We start from the raw sequence: 16386 nt of genomic DNA, 5'->3' as shown, positions 1-16386 counted from the left end.
TATATTTGTAGCAATAGCCAAAAATACATATGGGTCAAAATGATTGATTTTTCTTTTATGCAAAAAAATCATGTTCCATGAAGATATTTTGTAAATTTCCTACCATAAATACATAACTTAATTTTTGATTAGTAATATGCATTGCTTAATTTGGCCAAATTTAATGGCGATTTTCTCAATATTTACATTTTTTTTTTTTGCACCCTCAATTTCCAGATTTTCTAATAGTAGTATATCAGCCAAATATTGTCCTAACAAACCATACATTAATGCAAAGCTTATTTATCCAGCTTTCGGATGATTTCAAATGGACCCTTATGACTGGTTTTGTGGTCCAGGATCACATATAAACAAACTAGTAACTAAGTGGGTTAATGTTAGTTTGGGCCATTAATAACATTAGCGAATATTATTACATTATTTAACGTTTAACAAATCATTAATGCACACATTTAATTTTTTTTTTTTTAAAGTTAATCAATATTATTAAGATTCATATTAAATATTACTTTTACTCATATAATTGTTAATATATAGAATATAGTTTCGTTTTAATATATTATTTGTATGTACCGCATTCTGATCTGTTAAGCAATAATGTTTGTAAACTGACTTAAAAGTTAACCGTGAAATATTTATCCTGTTATTGCTGTAATCAAAGTAGCAAACGAAGAAAGTATTATTACAGCATGTAGATAAGCCACAGCTTTACAGTAAACTGAAACTCGATCAATAGTTTTGCCAGGTGATCTATTACTTTCGCCAGTGGCGCCTAGTAGAGCCAGAGAAACAACAGACTATTTAATATGCAGAATCGATGCTTCTGATTGGCTCTAGCTGCGCATCAGTCTTCTAGCTCCACCCCTAATTCTCGATAGAGGTTAGAAGTTTTTGCGCGAGCCGCTGTTGTGTAAACTCACTGAGACGGATTATTCATGCACGCGGAGCGCCGAATGATCTGTACTGTGATTTTACTGCAGCTTTAGGACTTTACTTCTCTCACTCCCTGTTGGCCAGTACCGTGATTTTAAGAGAAAACGCAAAAAAAAGTGAATCATGACGCAGTTTAACAAGGGACCAGCCTACGGATTATCTGCGGAGGTTAAAAACAAGGTAAACTGAACTTTACTTCATTGTTTTAAATATTCTTATATGCATGTTTATATATTTTTAGTAGCCTATGCATTTTTTAGATGATTCGTTTTGGTATGCAATATAGAAACATGGTTCTGAATAGCCCATTACTGTGCTTTTAAAAAGTAGTTTATGTTCCAGTATAGGCTACTAGTGTTAGTTTAAATATATATGTTTTTTTTTTTCTGTCTTACCTATGTGTTATTGATTATGTAAGACTTTCAAACTTGAATAGTTACACGAGTCTTTATTGAAGGTTGAATCCAAGTGAATTTGAATGAAAAAGCACATTAATTATAAAAAATAAGCTAATAATGATAACAAAATATAAAAGTAATTGATGATTTAGATGATGTCTTTTGTTTAGTATTGATTTGATTAAATTGAAAATGACTCTAACTGCAAGTCAGCCTCCCCAGAAAAGTTTCTGATTTCGAATGATTTTGTCTGTTAGAGTAATCATGTGAACAAAAGAAAATAGACAATTTTCCTCAAACTGATCTTTGATTGTCTAGAGTTTCTGGAAATCTGCTTTAAAAAAAATAATAATATGACTGTCATGTGGGCTATAATGCTTATTACTTCTGGAATAAATATGTTGCTAAGTTAAAAAAAAAAAAAAAAAAAAAAAACATAAGGAGCAGGAGGGACATTTTAGGGAAACAATATGAAGCATGTCTAATCTTTAATATCTTATTAGTGATAAGTATTACTAATCCTGCCTTAAAATGATGAGACAGGATGTTGCATGCAATAACATACGTAAAGCCAATGAATGAACTTAAAGAAAGACCTCCCACACACACATACATACATACAACTGTTTTAAGCTTGATCTCTTTAGTGCTGTAGAGTTATTTTTGACTTAAGTAATCTTGGGTAAATTAAACTGTTATTCATGCCTGAACAATCCTGGTAGGTTTCTGTGTCTTTCATCTAAGTAAGGATTTCATCTTGGAATTTTAAGCATTCCTAAAATGTGACGACAGTGCCGGAACAGCTGTGATGTGTATAATCCTGTTTCATTCAGAAGAGTTCAACTACTGGCTTTGATCTGTCAAAGGGTGAATCGCAATAATGACCTATTTAGCTCAATGAATGAATGCTGTTTTCTTAGCCAGATGCTTTACAAGATGTGTTTCACCCTGAAATATCAATTTTGTGAATACTCATTTACTCATGTTGTTCCAAACCTGTGTGACTTTGTTTTAGTAACACAAAGAGATAAATACTGGTTGCTCATTGCAGTTGCAAAGAAGCTGGAGCTTTCAAGCTTTAAAAAGGATGCAAAACACCAGTCGTTATTCTTTGATAATTTTCTCCCCCAGACTGCTGTGCTGGGATAATTAAAGGGATAGTTTACCCAAAAATGAAAATTTGCTGTTTATCTGCTTACCCCAAGGGCATCCAAGATGTAGGTGACTTTGTTTCTTCAGTAGAACACAAACAAAGATTTTTAACTCACACCATTGCAGTCTCTCAGTCATATAATGACAGTCAATGGGACCCACGGCTTTGAGAAAAAAAAAAACATACACAGACAAAACCAAATTAAACCCTGCGGCTCGTGACGATACATTGAGGTCTAAAGACACGAAACGGTCAGTCTGTGCAATAAACTGAACAGTATTTATATAGTTTTTTTACCTCTGATCCACCACTTTGTCCAAGTGTCCTGAGCGCGTTCACATCAGCCGGTGCGTGACGCGTCTTCTTCTTCTTGCTTTATGGCGGATCGCAGACTTATAAGTGCATTACCGCCACCTATCTCTCAATTGGACCATTGACACTCCTTATTGAGAATGTAGGTAGAGTATCAATGGTCCATTTGAGAGATAGGTGGCGGTAATGCACTTATAAGTCTGTGATCCGTTCTACTGAAGAAACAAAGTCACCTACATCTTGGATGCCCTTGGGGTAAGCAGATAAACATCAAATTTTCATTTGAAATTATAAATTTGAATTATCTCTTTAAGATAGCGATTTGAATCAAGAATCAAATTTGGTTCATCAGACTATTTTTGTTAAACTTTATGAACTCATTCATCTCATAAGAACGATACATTCATGAATCACTATGTCACTCATATTTCCATGATGCTTTCTTGTTTTGTTTTGGAGTTTGACATTTTCAGCCATCATGCACTTTCATGTGATTGAAAGTTATTTCAATTATTATTTCAATTTCAAATTAACTTTTTTCCATAGCAGAAAGAACGTCATACAGGTTTCGAAAGACATAAGTCACGAGTAAGTGATGACAGAATTTAAATATTTTGGGTTCTTTATGCTTTTACAATGAAAAGCATGTGGCTAAAAATACAACATTGATCCTGACTACTTGCTAATAGAAAGTACTTCTAGGGACTAGTTCCATTACACCATTTCCTCTCATAATCCATGACTTATTTTCCATTTTAACCGGCTGGAAACTGAAAGGCTGCAGGAAAAGTGTTTGCTTTTTTGCATGCTTACAGTTTGAGGTCAGTAAGTTTTGAAGATGTTTCTTATGCTCGTCAGTAATGTATTTATTTGATCCAAACCACAGTAAAACAACAATATGTAAAATATTCTAAATTAAAATAACTGTTTTGAATACATTTTAAAATCTACTTTTTCCTGTGATGGCAAAAGTACACACGCATATATTATGTACACAATAACTTTTATTTTGGATGCGATTAATTGCGATTAATCATTGCCCAGAACTAATTTATTTACGGAAACGTTCTTCTTTAATGAATTGAAACTTCTCTTCTGTTGTTCAAAAGAACAATATTTATTTGAAAGAGAAATCTTGTAGTGTGTGCATATCTTTTGTCTTATATAAACAGAAAATATAGTGGCTCATAACTTTTTTATATTGTGCAGGGATATTGATGAATTAATAAATAATACAATTTTATAAGCAAAAATAATATGCTATTCATACAAGAAATCAGTATTAACCTATGGGAACGTTCTTAACCGTGTTCGCTTCAGACGTTTTATAGGTCATGTGCTTTCCGAGGACCTGTTTGTCTCGTTCCTTGAGTTTCATCAGCACTCTTGCTCTGCTGAAAGCCGAGAGCTGTTTTCTGCCTTTGTTTTCCTGCAAGCTGGACTTTGGAAATGTGGGAAGTCAAAACTCTTACAGTGAGATTTAGAAACATCAGTACATCAGCCTGTAAATATCAACGAATCACTTTGTCAAATAGAATTATTCCTTAAAATGAAACTCACAAATGACATAATGGGAAAGGATGTTTTCCCAATCAAATTAATGACCCTCTCTGGTTATGTAACAGCAGACACGAGGGGTCGTTCATGGGCTTCTTGCCAAAGCATCATCCTCTGCTCAAGTCCAGCACAGTGAAGATATTGTTCAGGCTGGTTTATTTTTACACATGGAAGAGATGTCAATTAGCAACCTATTTTTATCATGACCATTCGTGTTGCATTATATTAATCATATCAGTTGTTTTTGCCATGTTGTGTTCCCCAGACAGTGGGTAGACAGACAACCATTCAGCCATTGGATGAACATTGGTAGCTCTGTTTAGTAGTTAAATACATTCTCTTGTATGTTGCTTCCACAAATTTTCCATCGTCAGAACTTTGAATATGGAGTTACATATGCAGGAATTCCCCCTGAAATGTTTGGATGTGGTTCAACAGACACCTTGATTCTCTCAGGCCTGGGAAAAACGTTTTCAGACTGTAATAAATTCATATTATTCTTGGCTCTCACGCTCATCTAATTCTGAATCTCTCTTAGCGTTCATGTCAGTGTTGCAGTCTTGGAAATACACCAATACTGGGCCCAAATCGTGTCCTGGGACAGGACGAGGGTCAGAACAAGGAGGTCACGGTAGTTCTTGGGTAAAACCAGACCAGGTTAACCTTAGGGCTTTGATCCGTCGCTCTCTAATGCCACATTCCATGTTGATCCTCGGCGTAAATACACTTTTACTGTCATACTGTGACTGCTGATGGGCAGGCGGCCCAGTGAGGCAAGGGGCAGTTACATTCCCTGCAATGTGCTGATCAGCAATATTTTCCAGGTTTGGTTAAGGCTCTGTGAAGTGTGGCCATGGTTTTTAACCCCGTGTTGCCATTTTAGGAGAAACAGGAAAGCGTGTTTCCCTGAGGCTATTGTTTGGGGTCTATTGTTCGGCAGGATTTTATAACAGTGTAAACATAGACTGGGCTTATTTAAACAAGATTATCAACGTTTATTGAAAGTTTGAAAGCCTTTTATCCAAAAGCTGCCTGTGAACAAAATCAAGTTTGGATGGGCTCTTTTGATTTAGACACCTAGCAACCACTCAGAACACCATAGCAACTTAGCAACCAGTCAAAACCCCCTACAATCACTTAGCAATGCCCTAAAATTGTGAACACATTTTTTTAAATAATATGTTAAAAACAAAGTTTGGGTGGGCTTGTTTGACTAAAGCAAGTAAGTAGACACCTAGCAACCCTAGCAACGCCCTAGCAATAACTTAGAATTGTTGTTCCAAATATAACACACATTTTCTTAATAAAATGTTAAAAAATGTAGTGATGATGGGCTTGTTTGACTGAAGCTAGTAAGTAGCCACCTAGCAACCACTCAGAACACTCTAGCAACGCCCTAGCAATAACTTAAAATTGTTGTTCCAAATATTACACACATTTTCTTAATAAAATGTAAAAAGAAATGTAGTGATAATGGGTTTGTTTTACTGAAGCTAGTAAGAAGCCACCTAGCAACCACTCAGAACACCCTAGCAACCAATCAGAACACCCTAGAATCACATTGCAATCACTAGAACAAACTAGCTTTTATCTAGCAATGCCATAGCAATGTGGTTGCTAATATTACACACACTGTTTTTCAGGACAAATGTCTGTCGCTTTGTGACTTAAACAGTTCCTTTTCAGATCTGAAAAACAAGTTGATTTCACAGGTATAGTTGAGAAAATCTATCCTCATTGTCTGCTGGGTATTTCCAGAGCACATGGTTAAATATTGCCTAATACTGGCTGGACTAGTTGCTTGTGTGTGATTAAACTGGCACGCTTGATTTCAGCACAGTACTCAATATTAGTCTGAGAAAATAAAGTCAGAATATTTGTTTAACAAGTTTGTTTTTGCAAAGTTAGCTATTATGATGCCACAGTGAGTTATGCACGCTTCTAAATTAATTATTTTACTAATAGAGAATTGATGCTTATTTTTTAAACAAAATTGGATTTTGTTGGAGGATTCCTTTGCATGTTGCTAAAATTGATTTATGATTCTGTGTTTGTGGATTTTAGCCTAAACCCAAGGTGAAAAGGTCGTCCCTCCCCTCCTCCGTTGTCACCACAGTTTTATCGATCTCTCAGGGACTGTTTGTCGAATTGATTGCATCGCGTTGCAAGTCCTTTCACTCCCTGACCTTTTTTTAGTTCGATGTTTGCTCCCTTTTTGTGCTGTCATCAGTAAGCTCTCAGAATTATGAGTGGGGGAGGAGAGCTAGAGGTCGGTCTCTAGCGGGATCGGCCCACAACCTTCCAGAATGTTCTTCTTCTGCAAATGCCTCTAACATCTCCATCAAGGGTCACTTTTCCACATTTTTCTCTTTTTTTTCTACCACTGGCTGGCTTCCCAGTGGACTGGAAGGAAAGACAAGACAGACACATGGTTCTCCAATCTTTGCTCAGTTTCTCCGTGGAGTTCTTCTGTTCTTTCCCCTCCTTTTGTCAGTCTTGATTTTTTCCGATTCATGTCTAATGTAAATCACTCCATTCAATGGCTCATTATATCAGAGATATAACCTTCTTTGTGTCCCACTACGTCTGAAATCATCCAGTGCTCTTTTGAACTATTTGGAACATGCCAAAAGTCATGCACTTCTTCAAAGATGAGAGACTGTGTACGGTTTAGCTTTTTGTCTGTCATTATAGGAGAAAAGTCATCTCGGCTGACCTCAAATTGCACAAGGGAACTGCCACAACACCCCACACGCCATTTTTTCCTAATGGTCTCACATTCTGACTACGGGGATGCAGTGTGGGAGGATGTCTGATTGATCTTCAGCTTGCTGAGAGGCCTTCTATGGATGTTTATGGGGCCCCAAGCCATATTTTTAAATCCCTTTATGAGGAATAAAAATAGGCACAAATGAGACAATTGTATAAAGTAATATGTAATATGTTGGTAATAGATTTGCCAAGATACCAAATAGATTTTAGTATGATCTCAGTACAGTTTGAAGCATCTTTCATATATACTGTGATTCTAAATAGTATCATATTCATATATCATAGCATTTAAATGGTATTTCAAGGAATACCATAGTATTTTCATACCCTACGGAGCTATTTTTTACTTAATTTGAACGTTAACAACGACTTGATGTTAATGTTATTCAGTTGAATAATAATTGGGTTCAGTAATATTTTTTGAAAGAAATTAATACTTTTATTTAGCAAGGATGCATTAAATTGACAAAAAGGGACAGAAAAGACATTTATAACGTTACCGTAAACGTTGTAATGAAACTGTAAATGTTGAGTAATGATGCTGAAAATTGCTTTGCCATCATAGGAATAAATTACATGTTAAAATATAATAACACAGAAAACAAGTACAAAATTAGTAAAATTTTAAATCGTACTTTATTATGTAGTATGTATGTAATATTTCACAGTATTACTGTTTTACTGATTGCTCAAATAATGCAGCCTTAATGTGCTTAATAAACTCCTTAAAAAAAAAAAAACATACCTACCCCAAAATTTTGAACAGTAGTGTAAATAAAGCACATATGTTACCTGGTAAAATATTTTTCACAGTGACTCCAAAACATGGAATTATTATGGTACAAGACCAAAAACCTGTGAATGCTAATAGTTCCCTCCACTTCTGACAAGGAAAAGCAGGTATTGCAATTAACTTAGAAACTGAAACATAAGCTAAACACTAAGATGACTCTAGCTAGATATCTTAGGACTGTGTTTGTGCTGTAAATAAGGTTTGAGATAGCAGACAGAAGGCCATGAAGAAAGCTGTTATCATGTTTTGACAGGAAAGAGAGACATCTTCTGTCCTGAACACCTTCTGCTGAGAATATCTTATCCGCCCTTTTTCCCTGTAGGTCCTTTTGTCCCTTTCTCTCGTGATCTGTATGATAGCCACATTTAGTTTTGTCTTTGTACAGTCTGACCCTGAATGCTAAACTTGAAATGGATCCTCTGTGATAGAAGAAATTTCCTGGAACTTGTATTATTAGCGCTAGTAATAGTTAGCACTCATGAAGAAGAAAACAAAGTTTGTATTAATGAGAAGTGCTCGCTAAGGCATGTTTGACTTTTACTATTATTCATACTTGATGTTAGAGAGCTGAATAACCTAACTCTAACTTATTAAACTTTGATACCTCAAATTACTTTTTTAAGATTTACTTTATCACTTGAATCTTGAATCACTTTCTGCACAATAAACAGACTAAACATTCATTGAAGGAGCAAATGAAACCATCTCACATTTCGTTCAGGCATTTTGTAAAGATCTGCTGTTAGTCATAGTTGTACATTCTGACCACATTATTCAATGTCAGCTGGTCAGCGGTGCTATGTACAGTCAGAAAAGTCCTAAGAAAGAGCGAAACAGCCAGAATAGATTCATGCTGTGACTCTTTGTGGGAATTTTATGCTCTGTTGTTGGCACAATCGCACGTCGGTGTTGCATCACATGCTTTGAACACCATTCTATTCACAAAGTAGAAAGCCAAACAAAGCCAGAAAAGAGTTTTTATAGGCAATCCGATTTAATTAGGCTGCATCTGATGATTTTCCATTAGCTCTAATGCAACTTTTAAAAGTCAAACAGGCCTTTTAAATGTTTCAGACTGTTGTTTTGGTGTGTTTTGAAGTCAAACACGTTCTGTGTATTGACATTACAATAGTTTAGATAAGCATGTATGCTGACTTCATTACAGTAGAATCTAAAGGAAGATTGTACAGGACACAGTACTATGATCCTGCAGAGCTGGTTTGACTCATAAATGACTGATGTGTGTCGGCTGACTCACTGATTGGGTTATTTCTTCTCACAGATCGCACAGAAATATGACCTACAGAAGGAGGAGGAGCTTCGTTTCTGGATCGAGGAGGTGACTGGAATGCCGATCGGAGACAACTTTCAGAAAGGGCTCAAGGATGGCGTCATACTGTGCGAGTAAGTTGGTAAACATAAACATAATTTGGCCATGTGGGCAAGGTTTCCATGCTGAAAACAAAAACGGTTTTAACCAGCCTAAGCTAGTTTGCTGGCCTTAGATTTTCTCCCAGGCTGGTCTGTTGGATGGTTTTGGGAACATTTCAGCTGAACCAGTTAAACACCGGCTGTGCCAGGCTAGGAGACTATTCGTGGCACTATTAAAGCTTGTTTGAGCATCCTGGCCAGACATAATGACCCTGGCTCAACCAATGGCATACATTTGGGCAGAGACTGTCTGTTTGGGTGACCAGTGGCAGAAAACCTGTATGAAACAATCATTATTTTGGCAATTCCATTGGGTGATGCTAGAAGAATCGAAATTACATACTTTACACCTTTATTGTGCCCATAGAAGGTGCTTGCAAAAATAAATTAATTGAAATCATTCATTGTTTTTACTCTTTTCAGATTGATAAACAAGCTTCAGCCTGGATCGATAAAGAAAATAAACCATTCACAGTTAAACTGGCATAAGGTAAATATCTCAGAGGTTCCCAAGGTCTTTGCTTTCATCCAGATTAGCCCGTTTGAAAAGTAAGAAGCACTTTTCTTTCAAAGTGACTTACAATACAAATTAGCATACAAATCACATTGTTGGCAAATACTAGGATAGGCAAAAGCTGTTAACAACTGCAGATACATCTTTAGTATATAAAAGCTCTAGTATCAGAACTCTTTACATGCTGTAAGAATAAATGGACCCATTCATGCACTCTTTGACTCATCAACCAAAACTAACTCTTTTATCTGAAAATGAGGTAACCAATGATGTTATGGAGAAACATACCCTTACTGTTGCCATTGTACTCTCAGCTAGAGAACCTTGGAAATTTCATCAAAGCCATTCTAGCCTACGGGGTGAAGCCCAATGACATCTTTGAAGCCAATGACCTCTTCGAAAATGGGAACATGACGCAAGTCCAGACCACACTTCTCGCTCTGGCCAGTATGGTACGTCTGCAAGTCTAAATTCTGCTCAACCTGAGTCTTACATTGAAAATTTTGTAAAGGCCTTATTGATAAAAAGTAAATAAATATTAAATAAATATTAAAAATAAAGGATTTCTAAATATTGTAAATATTGACATCTGGTTGATAGGTTTAATAAAAAAAATTAAAAAAAATTACATATTATTGACAGTCTAAATTTTGCAACTATAAAATGTATTTCATTTTTCAACAGGCAAAGACCAAAGGCATGGAAACAAACATTGACATTGGTGTGAAATATGCAGACAAGCAGCAGAGACAGTTTGATGAAGAGAAGATGAAGGCTGGCCAGTGTGTTATCGGACTTCAGGTTATAGACACTATTTCTGGAAATTCCTGAATGTTTTTGCATGAATCGGTTTGAAGGAATCATTCTGATCATTAATCATTGAGAATTGGTCTTTGAGCTTATCCTTTTACCAGAATGGTATTCAAGGATCATTCATTGTGAGGTTTCAACCTACAACATTTCGGTTACAAGTCCAGATTAAAAACAGCAACTCAACCAATATCAGTGCAGACATTTATAAAGATAAAAGTTGATTGCAGGAATAGACTGATTGGAGAAAGTGCTAGGTAGATAATCTCCAGGGGTGCTTTTAACCCACTTTTGAAGTGTTTCTGACTTTTGTTTCAGATGGGAACCAACAAATGCGCAAGCCAGGCTGGTATGACCGCTTACGGGACCAGGAGACACCTTTACGACCCCAAGACGCAGACAGAGAAACCCTATGACCAGACCACCATCAGCCTGCAAATGGGCACCAACAAAGGAGCCAGCCAGGTACACCCAAACACAGACATGTATCAACAATATATCAGACAAAAATGATCAAAAATGACACATTTATACTGTGGCTGTCTCTCTCCAGGCTGGCATGTCTGCCCCAGGAACCAGGAGGGACATCTATGACCAGAAGGCAGCTCTGCAACCAGTAGACAACTCCACCATCTCATTGCAAATGGGAACCAATAAGGTAGCCTCTCAGAAAGGCATGAGCGTGTACGGCTTGGGACGGCAAGTTTACGACCCCAAGTATTGCGCCAACCCTACAGAGCCCATGATTCATGCCAATGGCAGCCAAGGCACGGGAACGAATGGCTCAGAAATCAGTGATAGTGACTATCAGGCAGAATATCAAGAGGAAGAGTACCAGGGTGAATACCACGATGAGTACAGAGGGCACTACAACGACCAGGGCATCAACTACTAGAGAACGCTGCTGCGCTGTTAGTCAAAGCAGTATTAACACGATGTATATCAACAGAGCAAGTCTTTTGCTATGCCTTTTGCTTCTCACAGTTACCCCTTCCCTCCCAGCGCATGTGTTTGGGTAAACAATCGTGAGTGGTGATATCTCAAATCTGCCATCTTAACAATGGTGAAATTGATCTTTTATCATTTCTTTTATAAAGTGTTTTTTATGAAGTAAAGAGAACTGTAAAGAGAATTTTCTAGTTTTGCAGTACGATTCTTTGTTTTACAACATACGCCTTGTGTTTTGAGTTTATTTTGGCCTTGCATCTCGGAGCGAAACATTATCGCTAGTTTTAAAGCTCATCCGCCATTGAAATCCCACTTTGCGCCAACTGCTATGGACTGAAAGCTAACTTCCTAAGTCATTCCATTTGAAGTCATTCCGTTTAGAATTCCAAATGCCTGGTATTGTTACAAGCTTACAAATGTTAGCGTTTTAAAGATTAGCTGACTGGACGACCAAAAAAATTCCGCTATTGCTTAGTTTTTTGTGCCATAATATCAGAAAATCCCATTGTATTTATTGCCCTGCTTTTCATTATAAATCATTTTGTCATATGGTTCTTTTATGAATAAATTCTATGTTATAAATAAAGTATTGAATGTCTACTATTATTTTGACCATCATTGCCTTTAAATTTAAATATAGCTGCTCGGTTATCTATAAATTCTATTTTATTAGGATTGAATAACACATTTTCTCCTTTTTCCTTGTAGTCAGACTGGTTCTCTGCTGTTGTCCTGGTGAGGTGTGGTTTCTGCAATGGCCCTGATTTTGTTATTCGTTTTTTTTGCTCTTGTATCTTTTATGAGGGTGAATTGAAGTGGCACAGGGCCTCAGATGTGCGCTGACTCTGCCCAGGTATCACAGCGCAGCCATAAATCTTGTGTTTTTGAGGCTACCCTCAGAGGCGTTTGGAAGCTGCTCCTTGTGTCGATAGCCCAGAGTTTCTGGAAACAGTTATATAACCACAAAAAGCAGCGAAAACCAGAATCTAAAGTAGAGCAAGTCAATGTTCGTGCACCAGTTCATAGAACTACTGCATTTTGTGCATATGCATATGTATGGGTTTTTAAATGAGTTACTGAAAAGCACTTGTTTGTGTCCTGGGAAATGAAAAAAAAAATCATGCTCTGCATCGTTTCATCCTAAACCTTCAATTAAGTCGATGAAATGAACTTGAAGACATTACAGTTTAGCTGACGTCCATGGAGGGATTTGGAACGAGTTGCACACCACTGAATTAAATTACGCTACCCATGCCGTGACCTTTCTGCATTCTTATTGGCCGCAGTGTCAACCGAAACGCGACGGAATGGTAAAAGTGTGATGGGGCTCGTGATGGAACATTCCAGAAGTATTGGACCAGTTTAAGTTGGGTTGAGGCTGCGGACTTGATCGAGAGCAGAAGAGGATTTATACGTGCAGCAAATAACATGTTAGAGTTGTATTCCGAGATATGTAACGTAATGCCACATGGCAAAACATTATTCTGTTTCCATAGTGATTTGAAGCCCAATAATATGTAAGAATTCTCTTCAATGCGTAGTCACTCCAGTGGTTGCAGTCGTAAATGAAGAAGCGAGAGTCTACTAATTTAAGTAACGTGTTAGTGCTAAATCTGGGTGTCAGTGAACTCGGTTGAACTGCTATTGTGTAAGTAAGTGGGTCCACATATGAGGGGAGGACCACATAAAACTATATCCATGTGTACAGGACAGTGACCAAACAGCCAATCGGCTTCATGAGAAAGCAATGGCATTCACTCAAGTGTTGCCCCCTGCCCCTCCCGACTGTGTTACTCCAGGATAATCAGCGCTTTGTGCTGGCTGCGGAATCCGGGACTAAAACGCAAGACTCAATTAGAGAGAAGGTCCGAAAAAGACTGTTACCGCAGCAACCACAGAAAGCCTTTAAAGGCAGACGGGAACTCAACCGGTGTTGCAGCTTTTGTATGCTGCGTCACGCTGCTAACTGTGCCACCCTGGTGCCAGTTTAGGGGCCTGGGGCCAAAACCATGTGCGGTCTATGCCAGAGCTTCAGAAAAGGTCATGAGGTAGTTAGTGGTGTTTACTAAGGCAAGCATGACTATTATTACTGCTCGTAGAAACCCGTAACACTAAGTATTTAACTTCAGCATGTAGGCCTAATTCCTCCTGCACTGTTTGTGCTGCACATACTTTTCTTCACTAGCAGATGTTAAAATAAACAAGAAATACCACGGATTTACACTAAACCAACCTGGCAAACTAGTACTACAAAAGAACATTCAGAACATTTTAGAAGTGGCACAGCAACACCCTGTCAGCCCCTCAGAATGCACTAAAACCATTCAGAACACCTTAGCAACGCACATATAAAGCATTCAGAACACTTTATAAACCATAGCAACATACTAAAAGGCCATATACACACCTTTTAATGCTTAATCCTGTTCTGTAAACAAGGTTCAGTCATTTACAGAAGTAACAAACACATTATAAGAACAAGCCCATAATAAACAAATCACAAAGTGTACCTTTAAAATAAGACACATACTAAAATATCGGTAAAATATACCCCTGACAACTGCAGAACAACTAACTAAAACCCACCCATACTCAAAACACAAGCATTGTATCAGCAAGTTCTGCAGTTTCTGATTATAGAAGCCACCAAAAGTGATACAAGATATGAGCTTTGCTGAAGATACAGAGATAAAAGTAGCTCCAAAAAAGAAATAGGCTATAATAAATGTGGTCAGCTGTTTAGAGGCAAGTTGTGGACCTAAAACAATAAAGAATAAAAGATGTGTGGAAACAGCCTGCAGTTCATTAGCCTGGTTCTTCAGGCTGAGCCTCGCTGCAACCGGCCTGGAATGAACAGAGGGGGGAGAGGATGAAGAACAAAGATATACTGATCCACAGACAAACACGCTCCGAGGAATTGTGACTGCTGATCACCATGAATTCATTTCTCGCTGTTGAGAAAACAGGCCTGGTGAAAGATCAGTGAGAATATGTAGGTGAAGATTGTTTGTGACTCTCCAGCCCGACGTGAAACATGTTCAAGCTAAAAAGACTAAACAAAGCAGCCTGTTTTCCCAAAATCTGGCTGCGTTTGTTTTATAGCAATGCATTATATCCATATAGAATTGCCTCAGTTTTCATTTAACCAAACCATTTAATCAATTTAAATGTATATTTCATATTATTATGATCATTATTGTAGGTGAAAGATTGAGAAGTGGGCTTTAATGAGAACCACAGATGGTTTATAGCTGCTCTCCCAGTTTAAATTTCCCTGGATACAAGCTGAAACCATGTGTCCGTGACATCTGAGACTTCCTCACATGCCTGTGGATATTTTTTTTAGCAGATCGCTCACATTCCCTGCCCGCTCAGAGTCTCTGAATTTCAGAACGAGGAGTTCAGTATTGATTCTTCGCCTTTCAAATCCAACCAAGTGGCCTCTAGCCATCTCCATATATCCCCCAGATAGGGACGGATCTGTTCTCGACGGAGAAGAGGACAACTATGCTGTATGCTGAAATGTCAAAGGTTTTCTTTATTGATGAAAAGGAGTTTCTGTTATAGTACCTCCCGTTAATCTAAAACAGCTGGGTTTGAGTTGGGAATCATATGTTATTTTCAGAAAGCCCAAAGTAACTTACTGAAGCCCAGGTAGACAAAGGCGTATTTACAGCAAGGTGAGAGCGTTTCTGGTTTCTGGATTACCTGTAAACTATGCCACATATTTTATGACATCAGCTTCTTAACAATACAGGCCACATTTCTCCAGCAAGATGTGAACCCTCCCATATTTAGTCAGCTTATAAAAAGAAGGTAAGACTTCCTCTGTTTTACAACCAATTAGTTAACTAGTTTGTTCTATTTACAGGCGGAAAACAGCAACAGGCCTGAATTATAATCTTCCCAGACTTCATCAGGGGCCACACAGTGGAAATCACACATGGGAAATGTCACCCATTTATAAAATATTTTTAAATAAATATTTAATATTAAATATATAAATATTTATAGAAGCTTATTTTCACAACAGAATAAAAAAAAGTTAATTGTGCCTTCATATCTATTTTTTATATATATAAAAAATTCAGAATTCGAGACAGCAGAATTGTGTGATATACATTCTGAATTGCAAGATATAAACTCACAAGTCTGAGAAAAAAGTCAGAATTATGAGACATAAACCAGTAATTGCAAGAACATTTTTTTTATTCTGTTTTATTCTGCGAGTTTACATTTCACGATTCTGAAATTTTTTCTCAAACAGAAGTGCAAGTTTATAAAAACAAAAGTGAGATTTGCGAGAAAACATAATTAAAATAAAAAATATATAATTTTATTTATATAATAATGTTTTTTAATTCCTTGGCAGAAATAAGCTTCCATGGATATTTAATAAAATATCTTTAAGTCAACATGAAATCTAAATGGCCTAAATTTATTCTCTAAACACACTTTCCTGGTCACATTGTGCACAATTTGTTGGTGTGTGTTATTTTAAATAAATACATAAATAAATAATCTAACTTTATTGATGCTGATGTCTGAGTAGACATTGGTTAATGTTAGCCAATAGGCAATGCTCATTTTAAAGATCTCCTTATTAAGAAGAATTTTTCATTAAAGGCCTAATTCGTAGTCTATATCAGAAATTAAAAACATTTTTCATTTTTTCTTTTTTTTGTTTTTGTTTTTTATCAGCATGTTGGTTCCTGGGTTTTTAAAAGTTACAGCACATGAATGGCGTTTCCTGTTTGTAAAAATT

The 16386-nt window shown here is 36.9% G+C and overlaps 1 protein-coding gene across 1 annotated transcript; it reads left to right on the top strand.

The window, feature by feature from the left end:
* Window positions 1-873: 873 nt before the first annotated feature.
* LOC306863242 (calponin-3-like) lies at window positions 874-12729 on the top strand. The gene is made up of 7 exons (XM_079406486.1): window positions 874-1113; window positions 9201-9322; window positions 9773-9839; window positions 10178-10315; window positions 10548-10664; window positions 10992-11138; window positions 11227-12729. Exons 1-7 carry the CDS (start codon window positions 1057-1059, stop codon window positions 11566-11568), a joined length of 990 nt encoding a protein of 329 aa, XP_079262612.1. The 5' UTR covers window positions 874-1056; the 3' UTR covers window positions 11569-12729.
* The last annotated feature ends 3657 nt before the right edge of the window (window positions 12730-16386 follow it).

Source organism: Barbus barbus, assembly GCF_936440315.1.
Source record: "Barbus barbus genome assembly, chromosome: 44".
NCBI classification, from domain to species: Eukaryota; Metazoa; Chordata; class Actinopteri; order Cypriniformes; family Cyprinidae; genus Barbus; species Barbus barbus.
Note: the sequence above shows the minus strand (reverse complement) of the source record. Positions and strands in the feature narration are given on the sequence as shown.